Below are 24,981 nucleotides of genomic sequence, written 5' to 3' on the forward strand. Positions count from 1 at the left end.
TGTTGGTCTTTTAAGTGGTTTCAAGCCCGTTGAATTTTTTATTCCCAATTTACGTCGCGATTAAGGGTGTCCAGGCCTGGTTTGCTCGGTAGAAACAACCCTATAGGTTCATTCAATTGACAAATGCGTCAATTGAATTGAGTGAGAACCATAAATACATAAATAACATAAATAGATAAGTGAAATTGCTTCTGTCCGGCACCAAGTCGAGCAGTGGAAAATTGAATTGATTGTCAAAAACGCCGATAAGCATATTCTAACCATTTTAATTAGCTGGAAGTTCAAGACAACTTGCCACTAATTATTTTGGGATAGATACGAGTTTTAGTGGGTCATTTTTTCATATGGCCACATTTTCCGTAACGGCAATCATCAAATATATAAACGCAACACAATGTGCCTAATCTGAATGTTTTATTCCTTCATTAAATATATCAACTCCGCCCCATCTTTTCTACAATTAGTTAACAGACTCGAAGTACTCCTTACTGCCCTTCGGATTCGGCTTTATCGTTTTGGAATCTGGCTGCCAGTTGGCCGGACACACCTCCCCATGTTTCTCGACAAATTGGAAGGCCTTGATGAGCCTCAGTGTCTCATCAACACTCCTGCCGACAGGCAAATCATTAACGCTCAGTTGACGTAAAACCCCTTCTCTATCGATAATGAAAAGCCCTCGGAGAGCGACACCAGGTTCATCCAGGAGGACTCCATAGCTGGCTGCTATCTGCTTATTGAAGTCACTCAAAAGTGGGTATCCAAGATCACCACCGAGACCTCCTTGTTTCCTCGGGGTGTTGATCCATGCTAGATGACTGAAGTGGGAGTCTGTGGAGACACCGACCACCTCAGCATTCAATTCCTTGAATTCTGATATCTTTTCACTAAATGCGAGAAGCTCAGTTGGACAAACGAAAGTACTGAAATTCAATACAATATTCATCAGAATTTTTCACATTTCTATTACTCATTAGATGATGATGATGATGAGAGCTACTCACAAGTCTAATGGGTAGAAAAATAGTACAACATATTTCCCTCGATAATCAGACAGCTTGATGTCCTTGAAATCACCATTGACAACAGCAGTACCAGCGAAATCAGGTGCAGGTTTCTGGATTTGGGGCCATCCTGCCAATAATCTTGAGCTCAATGAGAAGCTCCGAATGTTCTGAGAGGACACTAAGGACTTTGATTCCACCAATGAGAGGCTCACCTATCAATCAATTGACATGGCTAATCAGGAGTAATATAAGGCATATATAGCAATACTATGTTTCAATAGAAAAGCAATAAACAGGTTTTGTCTGTCAGTGGTAGTCATCACAAACTATAAAATTCTATTTATAGGCTCATTGACTGTATCTGCATATTTGACGACTAGGGCATTCACCCTGGCTCATCAAAAACAAATAATAAAATGTGGGGGAGCTTATGTGTAACTTACCAGCTTCCTCACTTGTGGGCAAAGACTAGTCAAGAATCTCGACATTTTTCGTTATAAAAAGCTTCCAAAATGCAATAAAAGCACGAAATAATGTACCAATATTATGAGACTATAATATTACGCCAGGGAATTGATTTTCTTGCACTTTGAACCACTTATTAAGTATTCAATCATTCGCTCGTCACACAAAATTGTAATATCAATCAGGTTATGTAATTCGTACAAAAAATTATCTGCATTCGAATGCCAGATTTCCACAAAAAATACACTGTTGACCACGACAACAGTTTAATTGTTGTCAAACAACTAACGATTGTTAACAATTGAATCGTAGACAGGTGATGAACAGGAATGTACAGAGCCGGTGTTGCGAAACGTTTTAACGCATTATATTTCGGTCCAATTTCGCGATTGTGATGACACCTTTGAAAACAAATCGGTGATGAAGAGTGTCACTTTATCAGTTCTTGCTTCGGATACATCTGTCGGTAGATGGGAAAATTGTAATGTAGGCCGAGCAGAGAGTTGAATGCCAAGATGTCAGTCAATATCAACAAAGTAACATTCTGAGTGAAATTAATTAAAATATCGTTTGCGTAACGATAATCATTTTATAATTTATTGTTATTAAGTGTGAAATATCTGGAGAAATATGAGTAAAAGTACAAAACAGTAAGTACTCTGTTTACATTCCATGGTGGGGCATTTGGAGGTTATATTTATGATGTGTGATGGATTTGATGATTTTTGAGTCCAATTTTTGAAGAAACGAAGGGAAGTGTAACCCTTTTTTCTATTGGAACTGAGAGGTTTCTCTAGAAATAATGAAAACCACTGAACAGTTCTTAGGGCTGTTCATTTTCCCCTCTGTCCTCTCACACAATGCTCTCTCAAAATGTCTGTTTGTGAATAAATCTATTCACAAAATATATTATTTTTAAATTTCTGAAAGTCTAAGACCATCATTTCAATTTTAGATATGGCTTAATAATGCCTAAGAAGGCTGCCCTTTCAGCTCCAAAAGCCAGTAACATATTTGGTGATGACAATGATTCCGACACAGACGATGGAGCTGACTGGGTAAAAAAGGCCCTCAAGGCTGAGGGTGAAAAAAACAGAATCAAAAAGCAAACTCGTCTCAATATGGAGAAAGCTTTGAACGAGGATCCCACAATTTATCAGTACGACGAGGTGTACGATCAGATAGAAAAGGTCAAGGAGCAGAGCAAACCAGTCAAGATGGAGCAGAAGCAGCCGAAGTACATTCACAACCTGTTGAAGGCTGCTGAGAGGAGGAAGATCGAGCAGGAGCACCGGATGGAGAGGATGGTGCAGAAGGAACGAGAAGCTGAGGGGCAGAAATTTGCTGATAAAGAGAGCTTCGTGACATCAGCTTACAGAGAAAAACTGGAGCAGTTCAAGAAGATTGAGCAGGAGGAGGAACGAATGGACAGGCTCGAGGCCATTGCTGACGTAACAAAACAGCCCGACATGTCCGGCTTTCACCGGCATTTGTTTGCTCAGACTTTTGATACAAAACCAAGTGAAACACCGGAGGAAGAGCGGTCAAAGGAACCTAGGGAACCTAGTCCCAATATCGATAGGGACGAAAATCTATCGGTTGATTCATCGTCAGAGCAATCAGAGACTGAGGGCGAAGAGGATGATCGGAGAACAGAGAAATCTAAAATGAATTTTAAGGGAAAAAATAAGAGACAGTACAGAAAAAGAGTCGTCGAGGAATCTGAGCCAGAGTCCGAGGAAGAATCTGCTGAAAAATCTGAGGAAGATGACGAGAAACAAGCTGATGAGGATGATTCTGGTAAACGTAAAGAGCATGAAAAGCACGAATCGCCCATCAAGAGACCTCGACTATTAAGCAAAGAAGCAGATAATGAGCAGAATGATTCTACTGAAAATACGAATAATTCCGACGAAAAGACATTAATTCCTCCGGAGCCAGAGAAAGTGGAGAAAGAGAAGAGGTCGAAGAAATCTGTATCGAAGGAAGAGAAACCAGAGGAACCGAAACCTTCTATATGGGAGAAGCGTACAGTAGGAGCAGTCTTTGAGGCAGCTCTACAGAGGTACTTTGCTCGGAAGGCTTTGAGATTATCGGGCACGTAGGAATAATATTCTTGAAGAATGGAGTGAACAGCTTCCTGACGAATTTTCATTTTTCTGTTCATTAGAAAATAAAAAACCATGATGTTGCAAATCGTTCGTAGACCATGACCACTAAAGCTTTTCTCGTTTCTACGTACCCTAATACCCTAAGCACCGAATGCGATCAAATAAAAATTGTGATTACTCCACACTGGTAAGTGCTGTGGCACACAGAGGTCGTCACTTACAAGTACCCTGCCGGCATAAGGGTTGCGCCGGTGCCAGACAGAGGACACTACGCATATTATTTATTTATAAATAAACGTGGAATTAACGAAATATTTGAAGCCCTCCACGAATGTATACAAACCTACTACCAACAGTAGTATTTGCTCATTTTGCGAAAAACAATCACCTTGTCGACTATCCATGTACCAATCTCAAATCAATAGTCATGTCCGAGGTCGCGAGTGGGCGTTTTACGTTGAAAAAAGGGGGATAAATCACCATCATAGAACTTCAGGGCTATTATTGCGTGGGTGAAGCTCCTTTTGAGGGAAACAACCCCAGAAAACACGGGAACAAACGAGGAACAAAGACTAGGGCGAGGTTTGGTTGGGTTAATCCCCCACCACACCTGATGTCTTGTGTACGTCATCAGAGTGCGATGGGGTTCTCCCCTTGTTCACCACATCTGTGATGCTCTCCTCTGCTGCTTTTGGACAGTTGACATACGTGTGAGAGACACCCGTGAATTATTTCGTGGGATGACCCGTTAAGATTTAGTCAATACGTTAATACTTTCCAAGTTTTATTGACAACAATACATTCGGTTTGTGATCACCATCGAGAATGGTTGGGTTAAAGAATCTTCTCGTTCTCTGCGGAATCGTTGGATTGACGAGTGGATATCATCTACCTTCAGCAGGCCCTATAAACGAGGACTTCGTTACTCCACATTATACACATTACGAAGAACTCAAGAGACTTTTCAATAAGTTGGAAGTTGATTATCCAAATCTAGCCAAAGTTCATTCCATTGGGAAATCCGTGGAGGGTCGAGATCTACTGGCCCTCGAGATCACCCAGAATGTCGGTGTACGGACATTGGGAAGACCCATGGTCAAGTATGTTGCTAATATGCATGGAGATGAGTCTGTTGGGAGACAACTCATGATCTACTTGGCACAGTATCTGCTGGTTAATTATCATAATGATGAACGCATCGGGAGACTTGTTAATACCACCGATATCTATCTGATGCCCTCGCTGAACCCAGATGGCTTCGAAAAGTCAGAGGTATGGGGGTGTCAATTCATTTGTTAGTGACAGTTGGCAATTAAATTTGGGTGGTAGCGATTATCTATGACGCTTGGGGCTTTGGAGGTTTGAGGATTGCATGTAAATCTAAGAGAAATGGTCGGTTTATAAGTTGGAATTTTATTGGTCGTTTTTTCCTCTACGCTGAAAGTTCTCCCCTCCACTCCATGTAGAGATAGTCGAACAGGAACTAATGATAAGGAAATACTGCTCGTTGATAAATCTTTTTAATATAAATTTTCCTGTTTTTTTTCTTTTTTATTAGACTTGAAATTCTCTATTTGGGTGTTCCCCCGAAATAGAAATGAACTTCATAAGCAAACTAACAAACATTAATAAAACATTTTGGGCCATCATTGAACGCTGATAAAATACTAATAAAATATTAATGAAGCAATTTATTTCTCTGCCCATCTTTGAGTATATAACAGAAAATATTCGGTATATACCATTATTTTGCCCGAAAAAATTACATCTTTTCGATCACAATTCTTCATGGTTCCCCTTCCCTATTTCATTCTGCATCACCGAGTCTTTCTCCAATTGATGTCGACATTTCTTCTAACATTGTACTTTTATTTGTCAGTTCTCCATGTTTATGACTCTGCTGGCGGAAAAACTGTCATTTCTACAAAAACAAATTGAAATAATAGTAGATGGGTTGGCAGAGTGTACGGTACACATCATTGTCCTCCTCCATATTGTGAAATTTCATTAAACAATTAATCCTGCAGGAAAAACGCTGCGAATCGAAGAGCGATTATTCAGGGCGAGAGAACGCTAATCATGTGGACCTGAATCGAGACTTTCCGGATCAATTTGATAGATCTGCCAATCACGACATCCGGGGTGGGGATATTCTCACTGGCAGGCAGAATGAGACCATTGCCATGATGACATGGATAAACACTATGCCCTTCGTACTTTCCGGGAATTTCCACGGTGGTGCTGTCGTAGCTAGTTATCCCTATGACTCGGGGTAATTTAATTTTTGTGTAAAGTTTTGGTCAAGTGAAATAACTCGTAAAAAAATAATCAATTTTTTTATTTAGGTACATCCTTAGGTTAACATTTTATATTTTTTCTTCTTTCTACAGAATCTTCCAGTCATGCTGCATTGAAAGTAAATCCCCGGATGATAACCTTTTCAAATATCTGGCTCACATTTACGCTGATAATCATCCAGTGATGCACAGGGGTGAATCATGTCCTCCTGATCGATTTCCTGGAGGTGTGACAAATGGAGCTTACTGGTAAACTCATTACCTTATCGATGAATTATCCCAATTTCCCGTTCTAGCCAGGAATTAATTATTCGCGTCGGCTGAAGTGGGAAATTATTAAACGAAGAGTGAAAATTATATTCCTATGATTAAAGGAGTATATCTGAAAATCAATTAATGTCAATCCCCAGGTATGAAGTGGTGGGTGGTATGCAAGACTACAATTACGCCAGATCAAATGCCCTCGAGATAACATTTGAGGTCAGCTGCTGCAAATATCCATCGGCTGACATGATGCTTGAACATTGGAGATTGAATAAAGAGTCACTCATTAAATATCTGGAGCAGGCTAACATCGGATTCAAAGGTACATTCAAATACATGTCACTTCCGTATTGTCCTAGTAAAAGACATCTATTTCCAAAGTCGTTGACTCATTTTCTTAACAAATTGTTCGTTTTTATAACAGGATTGGTGATGGATACTGAAGGACGTCCAATAGAAGCCGCCCAGGTTGGAGTATATGGAATAAATCGTAACGTAACAACAACAAGTCGTGGAGAATACTGGCGCCTACTTCTCCCTGGAGATTACCTTGTATATGCCAGTGCATGGGGGTAATTATAATTACAATTGTTACTTATAAACTAAAGAGCACATTTATTACTGTCCTGACTTAATTCTTCTGTTACAGATATAAACCAAGTGAACCTATACATCTAACAATACAAGAAGGCCCCGCAAAAATACTGAATTTCAGTCTGATATCTCTGTCTTCCGAGGAGCAACAAGGTAAAACCGAGCTGAATTATCCAGAAGTGATACCCATAATCTCGAAACTATCACCATTCGAGAGAATGATAGCTTCCCTAAGAATACGTGACTATGACTACTAGTGTACCTACCGCTACAGCACCATTCCCAACTTGCACCACTTCCACTAACAACCACGATCACAATTTATTAATTTTTTTCTGGTTAATGAAGAAAATCATCGATTATTATTTTTATTTACCGTTTCCCATTTTTTGTTTACAGCTCACGATCCCTAGTTGGATCAATGCACCTCGTTATCGTAACAATTCAGCTTTCCATGAAAGTCGACCTTTTTATGAGTTTTCAAGACAAACTAACTACACGAATATTTACTTTTATTTTTCCTTTAATTTCACTTTTATTTTTTAACGTATGAACAACTGTCAATGTCCCAACTCCAAATTTATTTTAAGCAGATACTTAGCGAATTTATTAGGAAATTTCCTTCGATTGCCATTAAATTTTTATTGAAGAACCCATCAGTTATTCTATAGAACATATTTTATAGGGGAAATATCTAGAATTTAATTTTACCATAAAGGTTTCTCTATTGATATATTTTTTATAGAAACATCCGGGTTTTTATTTCGTTTTTCAACTCCTTCAAAAGAACAACCGCAGTAAATCAGTTTCGAAATTGTTTTCTGTAAAGCTTCCAACGAGCATTTGTTCTAAAAACCCTTCAGTAAAATTAAATTAAATTGTTTGTCAGTAGTCGAAAGGCCGTCAAACAAAATTTCTAAGCCAATTCGCTAGGTTTTTCCAATAAAATTGTCATTCATTGAGTCCCAACTCCAAAACGCAAAACGCGTACACAAGGTATGGAATGAAAAGGAAATTGAAATGTTTGAACCATGACATCACTAGTCAGTACAACTTGAGTGTTGAAGAATTGAAGAGAAAATTAATGAGGAAATTGAAAATGTCTATTGTATACGCCTAATTAAATTACAATCAACGCGGTTAGACCAGCTGCACAATATGCACCGCGTTCCACGTAACTGTAGACTAATAACGATCACGAACATATCTCATTAGTAGGGGAATTATATTATATTGGTACCGCTGAATCAGCATTTGTGGTCAAGATAAAGAAATACTCCATATTTTTGTGCTATTTTTAAGGATAAAGAAAATCAAACATTCCACACGTGCAATTCTACCGAAAAAATCATTAGTACTTATTCGGGAATTTTCAATAATAATTAATTGGATGAATCAGTTTCTCGTTATTATCGTTCTTATAGATCTGACACTATTTTAATCTAAGGAAAAGTGTAACTGCGAGGGCGACGACACCGATTGACTTTCCAAATTACAAATTTTCGTGAATGCTTTGAATAATGCGACTATCAGCCAATGTGAGAGGAAAATTCAATGTAAACTAGCTATATTTAATTAATTAATCGTACTCGCATGTCGTTCGTGAAGATCAATAAAATTGGATGATCAATTGAACAAATAAATGTGTACAATGTATAAAGCGGTGTCAACAGAACAAAAAAAATAAAGTATTATATTTGCTGTGATTGAATGTTCCAATTATCTCACATGAGCCACATCCTCTTCCTCACTCTTTTAAGTTAACACTAAAAATCACGTTCTTCCAAAAACTTTTATTATGATTTTGCTTGGAACCCGTACCTTGTGTTGCGTTTACCCCAATTCACTGCAATTATTTATGAAGTGTTCTATGGTAAATGAGCCAACGACTGATCATCATACTCTCGGTGATTATCCTCAAGCGTAGAAACAACAGGCTTTCCAGTTGCCAGAGGATGAGGCTCAGCCGTTGACTCAATTATCTTGGAATATTTATTATTTTTTGTTCTCCCTTTACCATCCCCGCAGCCCAAATGTCCCAGAAACTCGAGGAATACACAAAACCCCGTGATAAGTACGGATTTTATGAAGAGGTAAAATTCAAACATCACAATTATACGGAGATGAAGGCATTCCTGATGCATCTGAATGGAAACTACCCGAGCATAACTCGTCTGTACAGCATTGGTCGTTCTGTTCAAAATCGAGAGCTGTACGTCCTCGAGATAACGAAAGACCCTGGACAGCACGATATTAACAAGCCAGAGGTCAAATACATAGGGAATATGCATGGGAACGAGGTAGTTGGCCGTGAGGTACTCCTCCTCCTATTGAAATATCTCTGCGAAAATTATGGCACCGATACAAGGGCAACCCGGATCGTCAACACAATTAGACTGCACGTTATGCCGAGCATGAATCCGGACGGTTATGAAATATCCCACATGGGGGATGTGGACAGTGTAATCGGGAGAAAGAATGCCCATCACGTCGACTTGAATCGCAATTTCCCGGATCAATATGGCAAGACCGAGGTAAACAGTCCCATTACTCATTCGACCTTGACCGAAACATTTCTCCTGTCTCCCAGATTGATCTCCGCAGGAGGCAGAGCAATTCCGAACAATTTTTTTTATTAATTATGATCCACAGGTCAATTACTCGACGGAGACCTCTTTCTAGATAATACAATAAAATCTGAAATAATTATTGAACCCTTTCATTGAATTACTCGTGTGCAACCGTCTGATCAAGGAATTAATTGCCAGGTCGTCTAGAAATTAGAGCTGACATTTGAAGTGAATTTTGTTTCTTGATTTGATCTTCACCTCATTTTTCTGAAAAAAATTATAAGAATTTTCTTGGCTAATTACAATATTCTTGAAGGTAGGAAAGCCAATGCATCCTCATTCCGACGATTCTTTCATTTTATGCAATTTCTGCCCTTGATAATAAACCAGTGCATTCATGAGCACATCTTTTCAGCAACATAAACATCTAGAGCCGGAGACCAAAGCAGTGATGAAATGGATCTCCGAAATTCCGTTCGTTCTCTCGGCTAATCTTCATGGAGGAGCGCTGGTGGCCAACTACCCTTGGGACGACAGTCCAAGGAAGGATGAGCCCGGCGAAAATCTCTCGCCCGACGACGCTGTATTCAAGGCCCTGGCCCTGTCCTACTCCATGGCCCACCCAAGGATGCACCTGGGTAAGCCCTGTCCATCTCCTCCAGGAAGATCCAGCCTTTTGGACGACGCCTTTCCTGACGGCATCACGAACGGTGCTGCCTGGTATCTCGTACCCGGTGGAATGCAAGACTACAACTATGTCCACAGTAACGCCTTCGAGCTCACACTTGAACTGGGCTGCACGAAATTCCCTCGCCCTGAGGAGCTTCCCCGCTACTGGGAGGAGAACCGAGAGCCTCTGATGACATTCATAGAGATGTCCAGAAAGGGAGTTCACGGGGTTGTGCATTCTTCCATTGGTGGTCCCATTCCAGGAGCGAAGATTGAGGTAAACGGCATCGATCACGTCATCCACACCGCCAAGGACGGAGATTATTGGAGAATGCTGACGCCCGGACGTTACAATATTACTGCGAGTGCCTACGGATACGAGTCCTATACACAAGAGATCACTATCAGAGCCGAGAGGGAGTCCAGGAAAAGAGAAGTGGTCTTGGACTTCACCCTGATGAAGGACGACGATCAGCACTGGTCGTCAGCATACGATTTTGCAATTATAAATAACTTGAGGAAGGGATACTTGAGTAATGGAGACCTGAACAGTGCAATGGGTTTTCTGGAGTCCCAGAGGCCGAACAGCATCGTTGAATTCGAGGCTGGGGACTCGTTGAACAGCATGGCAGTGCATTCCCTGAAGATCACGAGGAATCTGGGGGCTCCAGAGGAGAATAAAATTCACATAGCTCTGGTAGGAGGTGTGTTTGCCTCTCAGCCTGTCGGAAGGGAGATATTCCTCCGTCTGGCGTATCATTTGGTGAAGGGAGATGTCATTGAGGATCCTCCTACAGTGCGACTCCTGGATAACGCTGTATTTCACATTATTCCGGGGCTAGACAATAAATTCGATAAAGTTGGGGACAGGTGTAATTCACATACTCCGGATGAAATTGGAGAGCAGTTGTTGGCTGGAGGCGATAAGGATCCTGTCACCAAAGCCTTCAGACAAATGCTAGCGTCGGAAGGGTACGACGTTGTTGTTACAGTCATTGGGGGCAGTATTGGAGTCAGCTATACAGATGATTATCTGAACGTCTATAAGAGTCTGGCTGAGACCTACGATGCTGCCATGCACAAACAAAGCTGTGACACTGACGACAACTCCAGTGCTGTTGGGGACTACATAATGAAGAATTACAAAATTCCAGTAGTGACTCTGTCTCTCTCCTGCTGTAAATACGCAGCCCCCGACTCAATTCCACTGATCTGGCGGGATAATCTAGCACCTCTGAAGGAGTTGCTCTTTGGATTGACGACTGGAGTTCGAGCTGAGGTTCGAAACAGTCGGGATGAGCCACTTCGAAACGCCAAAGTTCAGATTGGAACTGAGATTTATCCAGTTACCAAAAACATGGCATACTTCATCAAGGTTTTGACCCCGGGAAAGTACTCTCTAACTTTCTCATGTGATAATTATGCCACCAAGACTGTGAATGTCGAGATCACGAGCCACGAGATGACAGATATCAAGGTTAAGCTGGAGGATTTAAGAGCCACTGGATCCATCGTACCCGTTTCCAAGAAGCCTCTGGAGAACTTCCACGAGGAGAACGAGGTGAATCGTTCCCTGGATGAACTGAATAAAAAATACCCGAAGATAACGGAATTGAGGACCGTTGGGACAACGACCAAAGGCACTAGAGTACTTTCGATTGAACTGGCTGCTAGAAATACTAAGCACCAAGTCATCAGTCGTCCCACCGTTGTCTTCTCAGCAGGGGTAGGCCAAGGAGCTCCAGTCACCTCCCAAGTACTTATCCACTTCGCTAATTACCTCGCTACTAATTACCAGAAAGAGAAACGTGTAACTGACTTTCTGGAAAACTTCAGTATTCTCGTGGCGCCGAATTTATTCCCAGATACCGGGGATAAACTGACGTGTTCAGCTTCCGCATCAGGTCTTAAATTCCCAGTCCACAATCCTATGAGTGCAGATGCTGAAATGATAGCAAACTGGTTGGAAGGGACTAAAGCAGTGGTGGGTATAAACTTGAACAGTGGATCGAGACACGTGGAGATACCCTACGGCTCTAGTCGTAATAATTCTGGTGACTTCAGCACCAACGACGACGAAATTTTCAATTATCTCGCGTCCGCGTATACTCGTAATCATCCGTCGATGGTTCTGGCGAATCAGAAGTGCCAGGATGACGTCACGATTGGGAAGGGTGGGGTCTCCCATGGTGGAGAGGTCATCCCAGGTGGCAGGAGAGACTCCCTCATGGATTACGCTTACTTGAACACTAGTACTCTGATGCTTGATGTTTACGTCACATGCTGCAATAGCGATCATGAGTCCGATGTCTGGGAGTTGAATAAAAACAGTCTTCTGGCGGTGATGGAGGCTGTGGACAAGGGCGTTACGGGATATGTCTTGAATGAGGACAGCGAGGCGATCGGGGCGATTCTGTCTTATGACGATTCTGTGCACAGAGTGAGGAACATCCAGACTGGTGCCTTCTGGCTGCTGTTGCCAGCTGGAAGTCATGCCGTCAAGGCAGAAGCTGATGGATATATCTCGGATACTAAGGTCCTCACCACTCCAGATATCAAGAGGTTCTCCAATCTCGTGTTCAAGCTGAAGAGAGATGAGAGTATCTTCGGGCTGCCTCGGTTAGTGTTCGTGGTAATTTCGGGAATTGTCTCCGTGGGAATCGTTGTCCTGGGGATCTGCTGCTTTATGAGGTGCAAAGCTGCGAGACACGAGGAGACCAACAACAGGAGGGCTTATGCCTTTAGTCTGTTAAAGGATGGAAACAGCTTCTTTGATGATGATGAGAAGGAAGTCGAGGTCTTCAAGAGACCCAACAGTGGGGAGCTTGTTGTGGCGAAGGAGCTGAACAATACTAGACCATATTTCGATGAGGATGACCAGTCTGAGGAGGAGGAAGGAAGCGATCTCGAATTTGTCCGGCCGGATGCCGAGTGGCTGGAGAAAGTTCCTATTATACAGAGTTAAATTGCAGAGTGGAGTGACTGTCCTCCGTCCAGTTTTTATACGTACTAGCGTCACCGCGGCAGCGGAATTCATGATGGTTTTCACTAATCGATTATCGATTGTCAAATGATTGTTTACGACTATGACATAATCGATAACTTCCATGAAATCCGGCATGTTCGAGTAATTATATACAGTCTCTCAGTAATGAATAGGACTGAGTGTGAATTTTACAATTATATTTTTCTGAGGCGTTTGAGTCGTGAATTGTTAGAGATTATGTGAGAAATAATCTATTTTACATTGTATATATTAGAGTTTTACGCGTACATAAGAGGAGGAAATTCGTGCGAATGAAGATAACGATAAAACTTTATGAATTGTGATGAATAAATTCGCATTTATTTTGGTGATTTGTACTTAAACGCACGAAATATTTCAGATTTTGTTTATTGCTCATAATTTTCGTGAAAACTATTCACAATGTTCAACATTCCTCACTTCGACTTTTAGAGACGATCTTCTGTTGAGATATATAAATTTGATAAGAACAATTTTATTCAACTTTGTCTTATGAAAAACAATGTCGTAAATGTAATGCCTAATTTATGTACTAAAAACATTAACAATACGGAGAGCATTGAGACAGGGCGTTGGCAATACAGCGACAGCGAATTTTTAAAATATATTTTTCATAATAATGATAATAAAAATGAATTGATATCACATATTCAACAACATTCAACATTTGCCTTTATTAATATGAAAAATCGTCTTTATTACAAAAATAATTCACCCTATTATTTCTCATCATCGTCATTATGTCTTAATTAATTATAAATCGTCTGATTGAACGGTCATATTCTACGTTAAAACCGATCGATCCCGTCATATATTCATTCTATCACACTATAGTATATTTCCTCCCGGCGTGTGGAAAATTTTCTTTTCCCACTAGTTTACGAACACGACAGTTTTGTTGTCTCGATAATTTTACTATTCCATCGCAAAGATATTCCAGAGGATAGCAGCGGACATTAGAGCGGTGTAAGTAAAGCTGCTAGCCCACCAGAGAACTTTCTCCCATTTATTAACTTTGAGATTACAAAGAATATTAATTCCCACTAATAATCCAGCTGCAGCTCCAGCCATGTGTGCATCGTACGCTATTCCATCGTATTTATGAAGCACATAACGATTGCGGAAATTCGAAATCACGTAAAGAATCGTCATGAAACCAAAGACAAGAAATTCAAGTGCAACAAATTTTACTTGTTTCCATCGCATTAAAATCGTTGCAATGTGTGCTGTCATGAGTGCAAAAACACCCCCAGATGCACCCGCTAGATAAAACTTTGGAAGTGCAACCGATGTTCCAAGGGAGCCGGCTATTACTCCAGCAAAGTAGATGATCAGGACACGCCACCACTTGTGCACCATTTCCAAGGGGATTCCCAGCATTATTTGGATCGATAAGTTTCCAACTAGATGCATTATTCTGAAATGAATAAAGTACTCAATCTTCCCTTTGAGATATCACCCGCTAAAAAATCTGGTGTGAAAAACAAGCGTCTTGTATGGTTTTTTGAGTCTGCTCATGATATGTCTCATCCAGTGAAGATTTTAATCAACTCGTTCCACTGCATCAAAGTTATTCAGTATATTCTACCAGAAACAATGAACTCACCCCTTATGGACGAGCATGTAAGTCAGATATCTCCACGCCTCGTATCTTCGTGTGGGATTGTAAATTAAAAATCCAGCAATTCCTCCCCATTGTCTATCGTAAATGTAGATAACAATTTCGATAATCGACATGATGATCATGGCGATTGCAGGCGGTCTGCAACTGTACTCCTCGTAATATTGTTCATCGGGAGGGGCCCCCAACGTTGTCACACTCGACTGTGGGGTGATAATGGGCCTGCTCGGCACTACTGTGCGGACGTAGCGATCTATGTAATGCCCAAAGGTACCCTGCGTGTCTTCTCTATCTATCTGTAATTAAATAAATGGGTTGAGGATAAAAACTGCTGAGAAAACAGTTGAATAAGAATTATACAAAGAGAAAAATATAATTTTGCCAATCAAATTTTCTACTGGCGAGAATTCAAACAGAGCTTTCGGAAGTTTATAATTTACCTCTTTGGTAATAGTTGAGGATTGGAAAATATTTTCAAATTTTATTAAAAATCAATTACGTTCAATTAATATAAATTACTTTTGCGCACCATATCGTAAAATTATCATTAGCGGTCGTATAATGATCGTCAATACATCGTTATCAATACTCAATGAGAATGAAAAATAAAAAATTGATCATAATCAATTAGAATTAATAAGTTCAAAGATAGAAGGGTTCACGAATAAGGATTATGCGTGGCAAATGGGAATATTAGGACATAATAATTTTTATAACACTTACCCAGTCACTGTCGTAGATGATAATGCCTGCAGGTTCCTCGCGTTTTTGTCTATTGATCATTGTGTCTAATAAGAAGGGTAAAACTCAGCCAAACTGCTTTGTAGGTGTAATTATCCCCCTGTCAATTGTCACAGAGTATCAATAATTGAACAAAAATTACACAGATGCACAAACAGAATTTTCGCAATTTCACAAACTTCAGAAAGAACAATCAAATGACGAATTGGAGACAGAAATCATTTGCCAGCAGTCGAGGCCTTCCAACAGATGATGGTTGACTATAATCTCTCTCATTCATTCACCAAACTTGAACTGTCGCTTTTATTCCCCCATTATTACCAATAAATCAATGAATGTTAAAATTGAATAAAATAGCAATTAAGTTAATCGGAATTTTATCCAATTCCTGTTAATTAAATTAACAGTTACGCGGCTCAACAAAGGCATTAGCAAGTGTTGTCCTCTTAGTGCCGTATTTTGCTCTTACAATAATAAAATTATTAATATTTTGAAATATTTCGTCAGGAACATTAATGTCGCACGCGTGAAGAGAAATGTTCAGTAAAAATTACTGAACTCATAGGTCGCTTACTAATCTCCTGAGTATCGTCATTTTTCTTAGACAGTTCAGGGAAAAATTAAGGTATAGGTCTCACTAATCAATTCAATTTAATTGATTCAAAGTGAACATGTCTGTCAGAAATTAATCTTAATTTTGCAGAAAAAAACTTGATTCGAATTTATATTGCCGTTCTCCTGTCCCTTTAATCCATGCGTGTTCCCAACTGTGATTCGTAAGAAGATTGTGACTTAAATTCGGGGCTCATAATAAACAGACAACTCCAATATATTTTTAGTACAAAACAAAATCGTAATTTATTTGGTAAAAATATGATACAAAAATACACATGTTAGACAAGGTACTAGCAGTAAACTTTTTCCAAAAGTATAGCCAATATGGATCATAATAGAACTAAATAACATTTCATAAAAAACTTTCTTACACTTCAGCGCATAATTTCCCATCTAATTGATACAATAATAACAATTTTCCCCCCTTATAGTTATAAAATCACTGTCATTCGTCATCCATATCATCGCATCCTTAACATTATATTTGTTTAATCAGAGAATAAATGGCCGCCCCTCAAATTTGGGTTCCCCACTTTTTACAATATTTCTCTCCGTATGGGAACAGAAGTACGTCCGGTCGCACAAAGGAACGGACATACTACTTACGCAGAGAGAGACTCTTAACTAGTGCCATAATGTATTCAGAAAAAAAATTTGGTTTTGGACTTTCCAAGGCAGCTCTCAGTGCGTCCTGCAGATATTCCAAAGTATTGCAGCAGTCATGAGAGTAGTATAAGTGAGGATGCTGACCCACCAAACCACTCGTTCCCACTTTGTCACCTTAAGATTACGAAGAACATTGATCCCAACTAACAATCCCGCAAGGGCACCGGCTAAATGTGCATCATACCCAATTCCCTTGGTTTCATGGAGTACATAACGATGATAAATATTCGGTATTATGTGCAAAGTCGCTAGAATACCGAATCCAATGATTTGCAATACCGCCCATTTCATTTGTTGCCAATTCATTATAATTGCGGCAAGATGGGCTGTCATCAGTGCATAAACACCGCTTGATGCACCGTTCAGAGACGTGAAAGGAAGGACCACTGATGTTCCTAGGGAGCCAGCTATCACACCAGCCAAGTATATGATAAGAACACGCCACCATCGGTGGACCATTTCCAGGGGGATTCCCAGCATTATTTGGACCAGTAAATTTCCCACTAAATGAATTGTTCTAAAAGCAAGTGGACTATTGTAATTAGGATATTTCGTTTATAATATATTCCAATTGTTTTACTCACAACGTAAATAATGAACTTACCCATTATGTACAAACATGTACGTCAGATACCTCCATACCTCGTATCTCTTAGTGGGTTGATAAGTGAACAACTCACCAGCTCTACCATATCGTTTATCATAGATATACAGGATAATTTCAATAATTGATATGATGATCATAGTTAATGGAGGCGGTCGAAACCGATATTCCTTCTCGTATCGCCTGTCAGGTACATTTAGAGAAGGTCGCTCAGTCAATTGTGGGGTCGGAGGGGGCCTGTTGGGGACCACACTATCGACATACTGACTCAAGAAACGCTCAAAGACTCCCAGCCTGTCTTTTCCCTGCACCTGAAAATCGATAGCTTCGAGATAATAGAACTAGATATTGGGGAAAACAATTTTCGTTTCTCTGGAATGACTATTCATACTTCTTACCCCTTTAGACGAACAATGATTTAGTGCTACATTTTCTACTGAATGGACAGGGAATTGATAGTGATGATAACAGTAATTTTATTTATGGTATGTTGTCGTTAATGAATTACTGGAATTAGTTGTCTCACCATGCTCATAAATTCTGGGTAATCCAGATACCCTGACTCATCAACATCAGCTTTGTGCATTGTCAGTCTCATCACTGTAGGTGAGATGTCATCAGTGGCATCAGAATCCCTGGTCATCGCCTTGAGTTCAATGTACGAAATTTTCCCATCACCGTTGAGATCATATTCCTGGAAAATTCGCTTCCAGTGCTACAAGTCAAATAGTAACTGTTCATCTCAATGTTACATCATAAGTTCAATTCTATCTAATTAAGTCATTTGCCAAATGATTCTAAAAGATTATTAAATCATTAAAAAAATCTCAATGAGAGTTCAATGGAACGAATTATTGTTAGAAATTAAATTCTTCTAAGCTCAATCCACTTCCATCTCGCACTATTCTACGCGTAATTATCATCAACATAGAATGTATAATAATCTAAATTTGATACAAAATTCACCGTAAAATAATCATTATTAGATCGTTATAATGTCGTAGTATTGTCATAGGTGATCGTAAAATAATCATTAATTAGTTACAAGTTCATTTTTAAATCATAATTGATTAAGCAGACTTTAATGCGGAGAGATGGCCTATATTTCGATGACCTGTCACGATGACAGTATTAGAACTAAATTGGCGAGACACTATTGAGGTACACTGGGACGATTTATACAGAACCTTCCAGCAGGATACAGTTTTCCCTCTATATTTCAGTCTTCAGAGACTGATATGAAAACCTTTTAGAATAAATTAATGAGCGAAGGATCGTCATCGTAAAGACTTACCGAATGATCGTGCTGATGAGAGGTGCCTTCATGCTCCTCTTGATTTAATTCATCAGTCATCCTGAGAAAGTCGAAACTCCTGGAACGTTAAAACCACAAATAAATGAAAAATTATCCTACGGCAGGTGAAATCCTCTAGTCAAAAATTTCTTTGGATATGTTGAACGAAAATTACGTTGTTGATATCGTTCTTGACGAAATTCTGGAGGAGCGTCTCCACACTTTTGCACCCCAGAGGTGATGAATTGGACTAGACGATGATTCGATGGGTATTAGAGCGGTCCAAGAGTTGAAACTGAATTGCAATCCCATTTTTTATCATGAAAACCTCAAGCATTTCTTGGATCCCCTCCATCATCGACATTTAAATAACAATTAATGAATGAAATAAGAAAGAAGGGCTTTGGCCAAGGCTGTGCTCTCAATAGCCCCATCATCAGCCCTGTTCATTCCAATCTATCAAATTTCTCAGTCTTTAATATTTCTTCCTTGATTAGGGGTGAGTAAAACTTTTCGAAAAATAGGGTTCGATCCTCACGGGAAAAGGGTCCTTAGGGTACTAGTAAAAATATTGCAAAACTCTTTCTCGGAATCGTATCGAAATATACTATTTTATACTAAATCTTTATTCGAAGTCAAAAGAGTATTTAATGTCATCATTAATTCAATATCGCCTTTGGCTGATTCTACTAATTACATTTTACCGCGCGACAGCCACTTTGTCAGTCTCGCCATCTGTCGGATGGCTTCACACCTAAGAACCTTGATTGGTAAAATATTTTCTATGGATACCTGTACTACCGAGGACTTTTTGACCATCAGATATGCCTGAAGGCAGGTGAAGCCCTCGGTTTCTCTTAGTGGTTTTAAAGGATTGGAAGTGTCTTCTGAATTATTCCAATTGCATTGAAATCATATTGAATTTATTGTGATTAAGTGCATTCTCATAATTAGTTAAAATGGTGAGTTATCAATTATTCCTCCTAATGGGTCATTCACTGTTTATTTATTTCGGAAAACAGAATCTATTGCTTGTAGAGGTTAGATTCACAATGACATTACGCTTTTTCAGTGCAATTATCTTTTCCTTTGTTTTTCCGGGAGGTAATTAAGACAATGCCCTGACAATTACAGATCCTTTTTGTCATAATCAAGAATGCTTATTTATTAATATGAGAAATGAGGTGATTTTACACAATCGCTTTCAGAAGAAATCTCATAATTTACCCTGAAAGACACATTCCAGATTTCAAGAAAAATAATTTACTCTGTTTTTTCTTTCAGAGTTTCAGATTACCCCCTTTGAAAGCAAAAACTCCACTTGCTGAGGAGTTTGGCATGAACAGCGGTACCTATGGAGTACCAGATCCCATGATTTTGGGGTTAGTTTTTTTATACGGTCATTTAATCACTCACTATGCTAAAGTTGTACTTGGAGATTTGAGCAATTACATTTTATTTTTGTAGCATGCCAGCAGCAGCGCAAAAACTAGGAACTTCTCATCCACTGGAGGCCTCAGAGAAAAACGTAATCACCAAAAATTTCAACAGGATCGAAATTCTACTAGAGCAATTAATTTTGAGGTGGAATGATTTGATTTGATTTTTTTCAGTTCCACCAGAATAAACTGAAACGTGATTTGGTGATGTTGAGAAATACTCAAGGACTCCATGCACCTCTGCGCATTGCTATGGAGATCAAAGCTACAGAGAAGGTCGGAAGGCATCCTTTCTTACCCTCTTCGGGATTGATGAGGGATGTTCTGCTGGGGCGGGATGAAGACATTGGGTAATTATTTTCTAATTTTTCTTTGGTTAACAACGACGAGTCTAGACTCTGAAATTGTCTATCTACAATTCATTCGATATTTTATTTATGAGATGCACATCCCTTCATTCTATTTCATTTCATGCATTCATTTTCTGTTAGTTTGGTTGTGTCTCTCAGGAAAAAAAAACATTTTAGATTATGAAGCACTTTTCTAAATAATGCTGTAGGATTTTACTAATTGCTTTTGTTGTTCAAATAATTATCGAGCCACAAATAAGTACATGGCTTATCAATTACTTGAACGAGCACGTTCTTTCAAAGGATAGGCCGTGAAACTAAATTTATTTATTTATGTTCTTCGAGCTGAAATAAAGTAGATATTTTTTGTTAATATCCAAATGTCCAAAAGAGATTTTTCTACATTTTCTTAAAATCCCTCGTCATTTAGAAACGTAATGAAAAAAACATTAGAATTCCGTCTGGGGTTTGTTAATGGAAATGCCAATGAACGATAATTGTTTATTTCAGATTCGAAGATGTCTTCAACACTTCCGAATTCAGAGAGCAAATGGGCCAGCCGCACGCTATTGTGGAACGAAGTCTCAACTTATTGTAAGGTTTTCCTCGTGATCTTAATTCCACAATTTTGCAACAATTTCAAGTAACCTGATGAATTATCAATAAAAAACTGCTCGTTTACATCTACATCAAGACAAAAATTTATTTCCTAAAATTGGTCAAAAAAAATAAATGTACTTTCGTGATTTACGTCATGCATCAGGCCACACGAGATCGTTGATCCTCAGACTACAAATTTTCTTGACTTCCTCAATTGCAGTCTTGAACTCTACCTCCCTAGAATTTTTTAGTCTTTCCTCGATGGCCGTCAGAATCGTCTCCACTCGATTTTCCCTCGCGCAGATGACGAATGGAAATGAAAAAATGTCCTTATACCTTCGCAAAAATACGGAGAATAAAAAAATTTAACAGACTTATCCCCAATCCAGTGATGAAACGATGAAAAAAGATAAATCCGAATTCTAAAAATATTTTGTGATGAATTATTCGGAGTTTTCTTTTAAAAAAAAAATTATGGCTCATAAATTTGCCACTTCCTCTGATATCTATCAATAGTAGCATTGAGATGAATGACTACGTACATTTGGTTGAGATTATTAAGTGCAAATCTCTCCTCCCTGGTCATTGCGTTGATTCCCGCGATGTTTTGCTCACTTTCAGATTCTTGCGTCATTTTTTTTTCATCACAGAGTTTACCAGCTAAGTCTGGGTGGCTCAATAATACGGATTCTTTTCCTGAATTAAAAGAATAGCTATCAGTGGCATTCAGCGATTGAAAAACCACGTTGATATCAGTTTTATCGTGAAAAAATCAATTCTTAATCGAGTTCTAATAGAAATCCACCAGCATTCACTGACGAGTGCACTTCACTCTACGATACATTTTTTTAAACGTAAATTTTACTAAAATAATTAGTATTTAATTTCGGGGGCCTCACCGTATATATCAAGCGCATCCAAGTAATCACCAAACGCTTTTTTAAACCCTCGAACTGTTGCAAAAGGTCTCTGAAGGGCAACTGCACGAGCTGCTTCTGAGCAATGTTCTATCACGTTACCGAACAACCACTCGAACTGTTCAATTTCGAGAGCATTCACCTCTCGAATACTCAACACACCACCTCCTGTCATTTTGTCGTCTGTAAGATAAGGCAAAAATTAAGGAATCTATAGGGGATGATAATTCTCATTCAATTGGAATTTTTCTCAGAAACTTCGCAGGAACATTTCTCGGTATCTTGACACGTGCCGTATTCAAAGTCAGCAACAAAACGGTAGAATCATTTAAGTCGCTTTGCACTATTGACCAGTTTTTAATGAATATGAGAAAATCTACGCGAGATAGTAAAATTTTTCTGGAGTGAATTTCCAAAACTTCATTATCTCCCTCAGATTGACAGATATTTCTCATAAACTGCCTGCAGGTTCAAATTGACTTGAACTCTTTTTACCGCTGAAATGACCATCAATTCTTCCGTCCCTGTTATCACAGCGTGGAGATTGACGCATATTTTATCAGTAGGTTTGTAACGTTGACGTTAAATTACGTGCTGTATTGTTGATCAACATTGAATACAGAATTGTGAATGTCTTAAATCGCTTTATGTATATTTTTATATAAAAATAATTGACGCACACAGGCCGTTGTTCATCTGTATAATTACAGACTGGAGATTTAAAAATTGAAGTACTTACTGATGCGAGAGTGGATAGATTGAGTGAAACTTGTCAACTGAGTAACTTCACCGAGCAACACCACAGCAAAACTGTACAAAGTTCAGAAGATTATCAGCGAGTGCGAGTGACTTCATAAAGCTTCTTATGTCACTATAGGCCCCATAACTCGTGCATTCCGATAGTCAAACAGCGGTTAAAGTGATGATGTGTCTTTAAATACGACCGATTTGCTCCCACAGTATATGTCCACTGATTTATGATGGAGATTGCGTCAGTTCTGGGCGATACAATTTTTTTTAAATCCTCAAGTTGAAAATTTGAATGTCACAGTCGACAAGAGCGGTAGCTGGAGGAAAATCGAGTGGATCGTCCAAAGAGGTCGTTAGCTGACTGGTAAGTAATTTATGAATGGTCAAGGGCATAGACAGAGGGACAATTAGTAAAATTACTGGGTTTTTAAAAAATCCTGACGAATGGGATGACATATTCTATCATCCACTAGCCCGAATTTGGGGTCACCCCGTTTTTTATCCATATCTTTGGAAATATCATTGATAGCACAATTTGGCTGGTGCCATTGGATTCGTGAGACGATTTCCGATTTTTCTAGGGCTCCAGGAATATTCTAAAATCGATTTTTTCATTTTCACGTTTTTCTCGGCTCCGGGCCTCCTAGAGCAAAAAGGGCCCCGATATGGGATCACCCCTTTTTTCGCTGACATATTAGGAAATAACAAATAAACAAATTTATTTGAAAATTCCAGTACGATGGTGGAATCATCCCCGGAATCGTCCCTTGGATCGTATCACAAGTCTCCGGTCCCTTGAAAAAGAAGGAGTCAACCTCCGGTGCTGTGATGTTGAAAGCCGTCCGACCCTCAGATATCTTCGAACTCGGTCGAAGAATGTTTTATTACGTTTTTCATCCGCAGATTAGCCCCCCCTTTGGAGCCATCGATACTCGACGCCCGCCACTTTATAGCCCCCCCATAAAATGTATCTATCCGGCATATTTGGCCGCTTCGGTCCAGAAAGGAACACAAAAAAAGAGTGGAAAACACGACTGGTAGCGTGACCCGTAGAATTTCTCGCTTTGAAAACCGTCAGCATATCCTCCAATCGTCCCAGCGCGCCGACTGCATCAACCTTTTCAGTTCTCACGTCTTTTTATCTGGGGAGAAATACCGAGGGGGTTCGCTCGATCGATTTCATTGGACACCAGTAACAAAACGAATGGTGGTCAGTATCCGCCTTTTGTAACGATATGTGCGTATGCAGACGTTTTTCCTTTCTAACTCACCCGTTCCCCGGGTAGCTCATTTTCGGTGCATTCAAGACGAAGTTTTTGTGAAGTTTATGGGGTTATAGATCTCCTAGAGCGGGAGGATGTGCGTTGCTGAGAATTTTTCATTCTCCTTTCAACTGAAGAATTTTTTTTTCCATCCGGAGTGAAATAATCAGTAAAAATTACAGGTCACATAAATCCATTCATCTCTCCAGACGTTCGTGTGCTCTCTGACGGGAATGGAAAAACTAGGGAAAATCCTTGAAGAAGTAAATATGGTGCGAGAAGCCCAGGAGAGAATCACCAACTTTTGACCTCACTCGTGACTTTGTTCCCAATAGTTTCCAGCATTCGAGAAAAGAAAACCATCGTCAGAGTTCGGCGCCAGCTTCGTGCAAAGTTACCCTGGGGGTATGAAAGAAGGTGATGAGGAACCGAGGGAGACAGACACATTGGAGTGGGTGATAAGGATGGAGGGGAATGGGGTAGTTGGTGCCCGCGAGTCGTTGGTAGATTCGAAGGGTGGGTTACAGTTACGTACAAGAGGATGGATGAGGGGGAAAACGGTGGTTGGACATCGATCTGGTAGTTAACTCTAGGGCACCCGAGGGACTCGTTGCCACCGTTTTCACCAGCCATGTCCCGTACTATCTATAGGATTCACTACTGACAAACGTTTTATCCCCGGTACTCACATAAACCGCATTACCACACGTTTTTATTCTGGTATTTATGTGCCACCTAACGAGCTATTTCTATGGTTTCTACAGGCGAGTGAATACATCAGACGTCTGTTTATTCCAAAAATTATCTCAATTTTTTAAATTCCTGGGAAGGACCAGTGATGACTTATAAACATATTATTTATTTGTAATGTCCCATTCTCTAGAAAAATTCGAGTGCCTCGCACAATGTAAGTCGAATAGCGCAAAAGAATCCGAACTTAACTGATCTCTTTTTAAACGGAAGACTTTTTATTTGAACAAGAATGAAAGAAAAAGACAAGGGCGTACTCAAACCCCATTCTAACACCTATTTCTCCAACGGATAACCAAAGAAAATGTTGAAACAAGTTCACGTGGGATTACGTCTGACGTTAGACGACACATAACTACTTGACTCATGATAT

At 39.6% G+C, this 24,981-nt stretch overlaps 6 protein-coding genes across 8 annotated transcripts; 3 read left to right on the forward strand and 3 right to left on the reverse strand.

Annotated features, from left to right (window-relative positions):
- Window positions 1–395: 395 nt before the first annotated feature.
- LOC135168679 (peroxiredoxin 2-like) lies at window positions 396–1,862 on the reverse strand. The gene is made up of 3 exons (XM_064133092.1): window positions 1,448–1,862; window positions 1,002–1,216; window positions 396–920 (listed from the first exon to the last, which is right to left on the reverse strand). Exons 1-3 carry the CDS (start codon window positions 1,490–1,492, stop codon window positions 461–463), a joined length of 720 nt encoding a protein of 239 aa, XP_063989162.1. The 5' UTR covers window positions 1,493–1,862; the 3' UTR covers window positions 396–460.
- Window positions 1,863–1,948: 86 nt separating this feature from the next.
- LOC135168678 (nuclear speckle splicing regulatory protein 1) lies at window positions 1,949–3,682 on the forward strand. Its single transcript, XM_064133091.1, has 2 exons — window positions 1,949–2,119; window positions 2,425–3,682. Exons 1-2 carry the CDS (start codon window positions 2,100–2,102, stop codon window positions 3,572–3,574), a joined length of 1,170 nt encoding a protein of 389 aa, XP_063989161.1. The 5' UTR covers window positions 1,949–2,099; the 3' UTR covers window positions 3,575–3,682.
- A 209-nt stretch (window positions 3,683–3,891) lies between these two features.
- On the forward strand, window positions 3,892–13,663 carry LOC135168677 (carboxypeptidase D). Of its 2 annotated transcripts, XM_064133089.1 has the most exons (9): window positions 3,892–4,852; window positions 5,460–5,549; window positions 5,608–5,852; window positions 5,971–6,126; window positions 6,288–6,463; window positions 6,566–6,713; window positions 6,791–6,888; window positions 8,764–9,269; window positions 9,721–13,663. In XM_064133089.1, exons 1-9 carry the CDS (start codon window positions 4,406–4,408, stop codon window positions 12,937–12,939), a joined length of 5,085 nt encoding a protein of 1,694 aa, XP_063989159.1. In that variant the 5' UTR covers window positions 3,892–4,405; the 3' UTR covers window positions 12,940–13,663. The 2 variants fall into 2 exon arrangements, with proteins under 2 accessions (XP_063989159.1, XP_063989160.1); XM_064133090.1 differs by lacking the exon at window positions 5,460–5,549 and having other exon boundaries at window positions 3,901–4,852.
- Window positions 13,661–15,403, reverse strand: LOC135168312 (rhomboid-related protein 2-like). Its single transcript, XM_064132345.1, has 3 exons — window positions 15,344–15,403; window positions 14,606–14,916; window positions 13,661–14,416 (listed from the first exon to the last, which is right to left on the reverse strand). The coding sequence occupies exons 1-3, from the start codon at window positions 15,401–15,403 to the stop codon at window positions 13,915–13,917; spliced, it is 873 nt and encodes a 290-aa protein (XP_063988415.1). The 3' UTR covers window positions 13,661–13,914.
- Window positions 15,404–16,263: 860 nt separating this feature from the next.
- Window positions 16,264–22,814, reverse strand: LOC135168680 (rhomboid-related protein 3-like). Of its 2 annotated transcripts, none has more exons than XM_064133094.1 (7): window positions 22,586–22,814; window positions 21,829–22,029; window positions 21,472–21,625; window positions 18,541–18,619; window positions 17,773–17,940; window positions 17,247–17,557; window positions 16,264–17,159 (listed from the first exon to the last, which is right to left on the reverse strand). In XM_064133094.1, the coding sequence occupies exons 2-7, from the start codon at window positions 22,019–22,021 to the stop codon at window positions 16,658–16,660; spliced, it is 1,407 nt and encodes a 468-aa protein (XP_063989164.1). In that variant the 5' UTR covers window positions 22,022–22,029; window positions 22,586–22,814; the 3' UTR covers window positions 16,264–16,657. The 2 variants fall into 2 exon arrangements, with proteins under 2 accessions (XP_063989164.1, XP_063989163.1); XM_064133093.1 differs by having other exon boundaries at window positions 17,773–17,961.
- LOC135168683 (proteasome maturation protein) lies at window positions 19,348–21,030 on the forward strand. The gene is made up of 5 exons (XM_064133101.1): window positions 19,348–19,502; window positions 19,825–19,922; window positions 20,008–20,068; window positions 20,154–20,329; window positions 20,840–21,030. The coding sequence occupies exons 1-5, from the start codon at window positions 19,500–19,502 to the stop codon at window positions 20,925–20,927; spliced, it is 426 nt and encodes a 141-aa protein (XP_063989171.1). The 5' UTR covers window positions 19,348–19,499; the 3' UTR covers window positions 20,928–21,030.
- Window positions 22,815–24,981: the final 2,167 nt, after the last annotated feature.

Source organism: Diachasmimorpha longicaudata, chromosome 13 (assembly GCF_034640455.1).
Source record: "Diachasmimorpha longicaudata isolate KC_UGA_2023 chromosome 13, iyDiaLong2, whole genome shotgun sequence".
Lineage (NCBI taxonomy): Eukaryota > Metazoa > Arthropoda > Insecta > Hymenoptera > Braconidae > Diachasmimorpha > Diachasmimorpha longicaudata.

Bases quoted from the DNA above. Each gene is read 5' to 3' on its own strand.
- LOC135168679 (XM_064133092.1), bottom strand. From the start codon at position 1,492: ATGTCGAGATTCTTGACTAGTCTTTGCCCACAAGTGAGGAAGCTG. The intron at 1,217-1,447 runs GTAAGTTACACA...ATTGATTGATAG, and splicing joins GCCCACAAGTGAGGAAGCTG to GTGAGCCTCTCATTGGTGGA. The intron at 921-1,001 runs GTGAGTAGCTCT...ATTGAATTTCAG, and splicing joins TTTTTCTACCCATTAGACTT to TACTTTCGTTTGTCCAACTG.
- LOC135168312 (XM_064132345.1), bottom strand. From the start codon at position 15,403: ATGATCAATAGACAAAAACGCGAGGAACCTGCAGGCATTATCATCTAC. The intron at 14,917-15,343 runs GTAAGTGTTATA...ATTTAATTACAG, and splicing joins TCATCTACGACAGTGACTGG to ATAGATAGAGAAGACACGCA. The intron at 14,417-14,605 runs GTGAGTTCATTG...TATTCATTTCAG, and splicing joins TACATGCTCGTCCATAAGGG to AATAATGCATCTAGTTGGAA.
- LOC135168680 (XM_064133093.1), bottom strand. From the start codon at position 22,021: ATGACAGGAGGTGGTGTGTTGAGTATTCGAGAGGTGAATGCTCTCGAA. The intron at 17,962-18,540 runs GTAAGTCTTTAC...TTTGACTTGTAG, and splicing joins CTCATCAGCACGATCATTCG to CACTGGAAGCGAATTTTCCA. The intron at 17,160-17,246 runs GTAAGTTCATTA...ACTTGCTTTTAG, and splicing joins TACATGTTTGTACATAATGG to AACAATTCATTTAGTGGGAA.
- LOC135168678 (XM_064133091.1), top strand. From the start codon at position 2,100: ATGAGTAAAAGTACAAAACA. The intron at 2,120-2,424 runs GTAAGTACTCTG...TTTCAATTTTAG, and splicing joins ATGAGTAAAAGTACAAAACA to ATATGGCTTAATAATGCCTA.
- LOC135168683 (XM_064133101.1), top strand. The intron at 19,923-20,007 runs GTTAGTTTTTTT...TTATTTTTGTAG, and splicing joins CCAGATCCCATGATTTTGGG to CATGCCAGCAGCAGCGCAAA. The intron at 20,330-20,839 runs GTAATTATTTTC...TGTTTATTTCAG, and splicing joins GGGCGGGATGAAGACATTGG to ATTCGAAGATGTCTTCAACA.
- LOC135168677 (XM_064133089.1), top strand. From the start codon at position 4,406: ATGGTTGGGTTAAAGAATCTTCTCGTTCTCTGCGGAATCGTTGGATTG. The intron at 6,127-6,287 runs GTAAACTCATTA...GTCAATCCCCAG, and splicing joins GTGACAAATGGAGCTTACTG to GTATGAAGTGGTGGGTGGTA. The intron at 9,270-9,720 runs GTAAACAGTCCC...ACATCTTTTCAG, and splicing joins ATCAATATGGCAAGACCGAG to CAACATAAACATCTAGAGCC.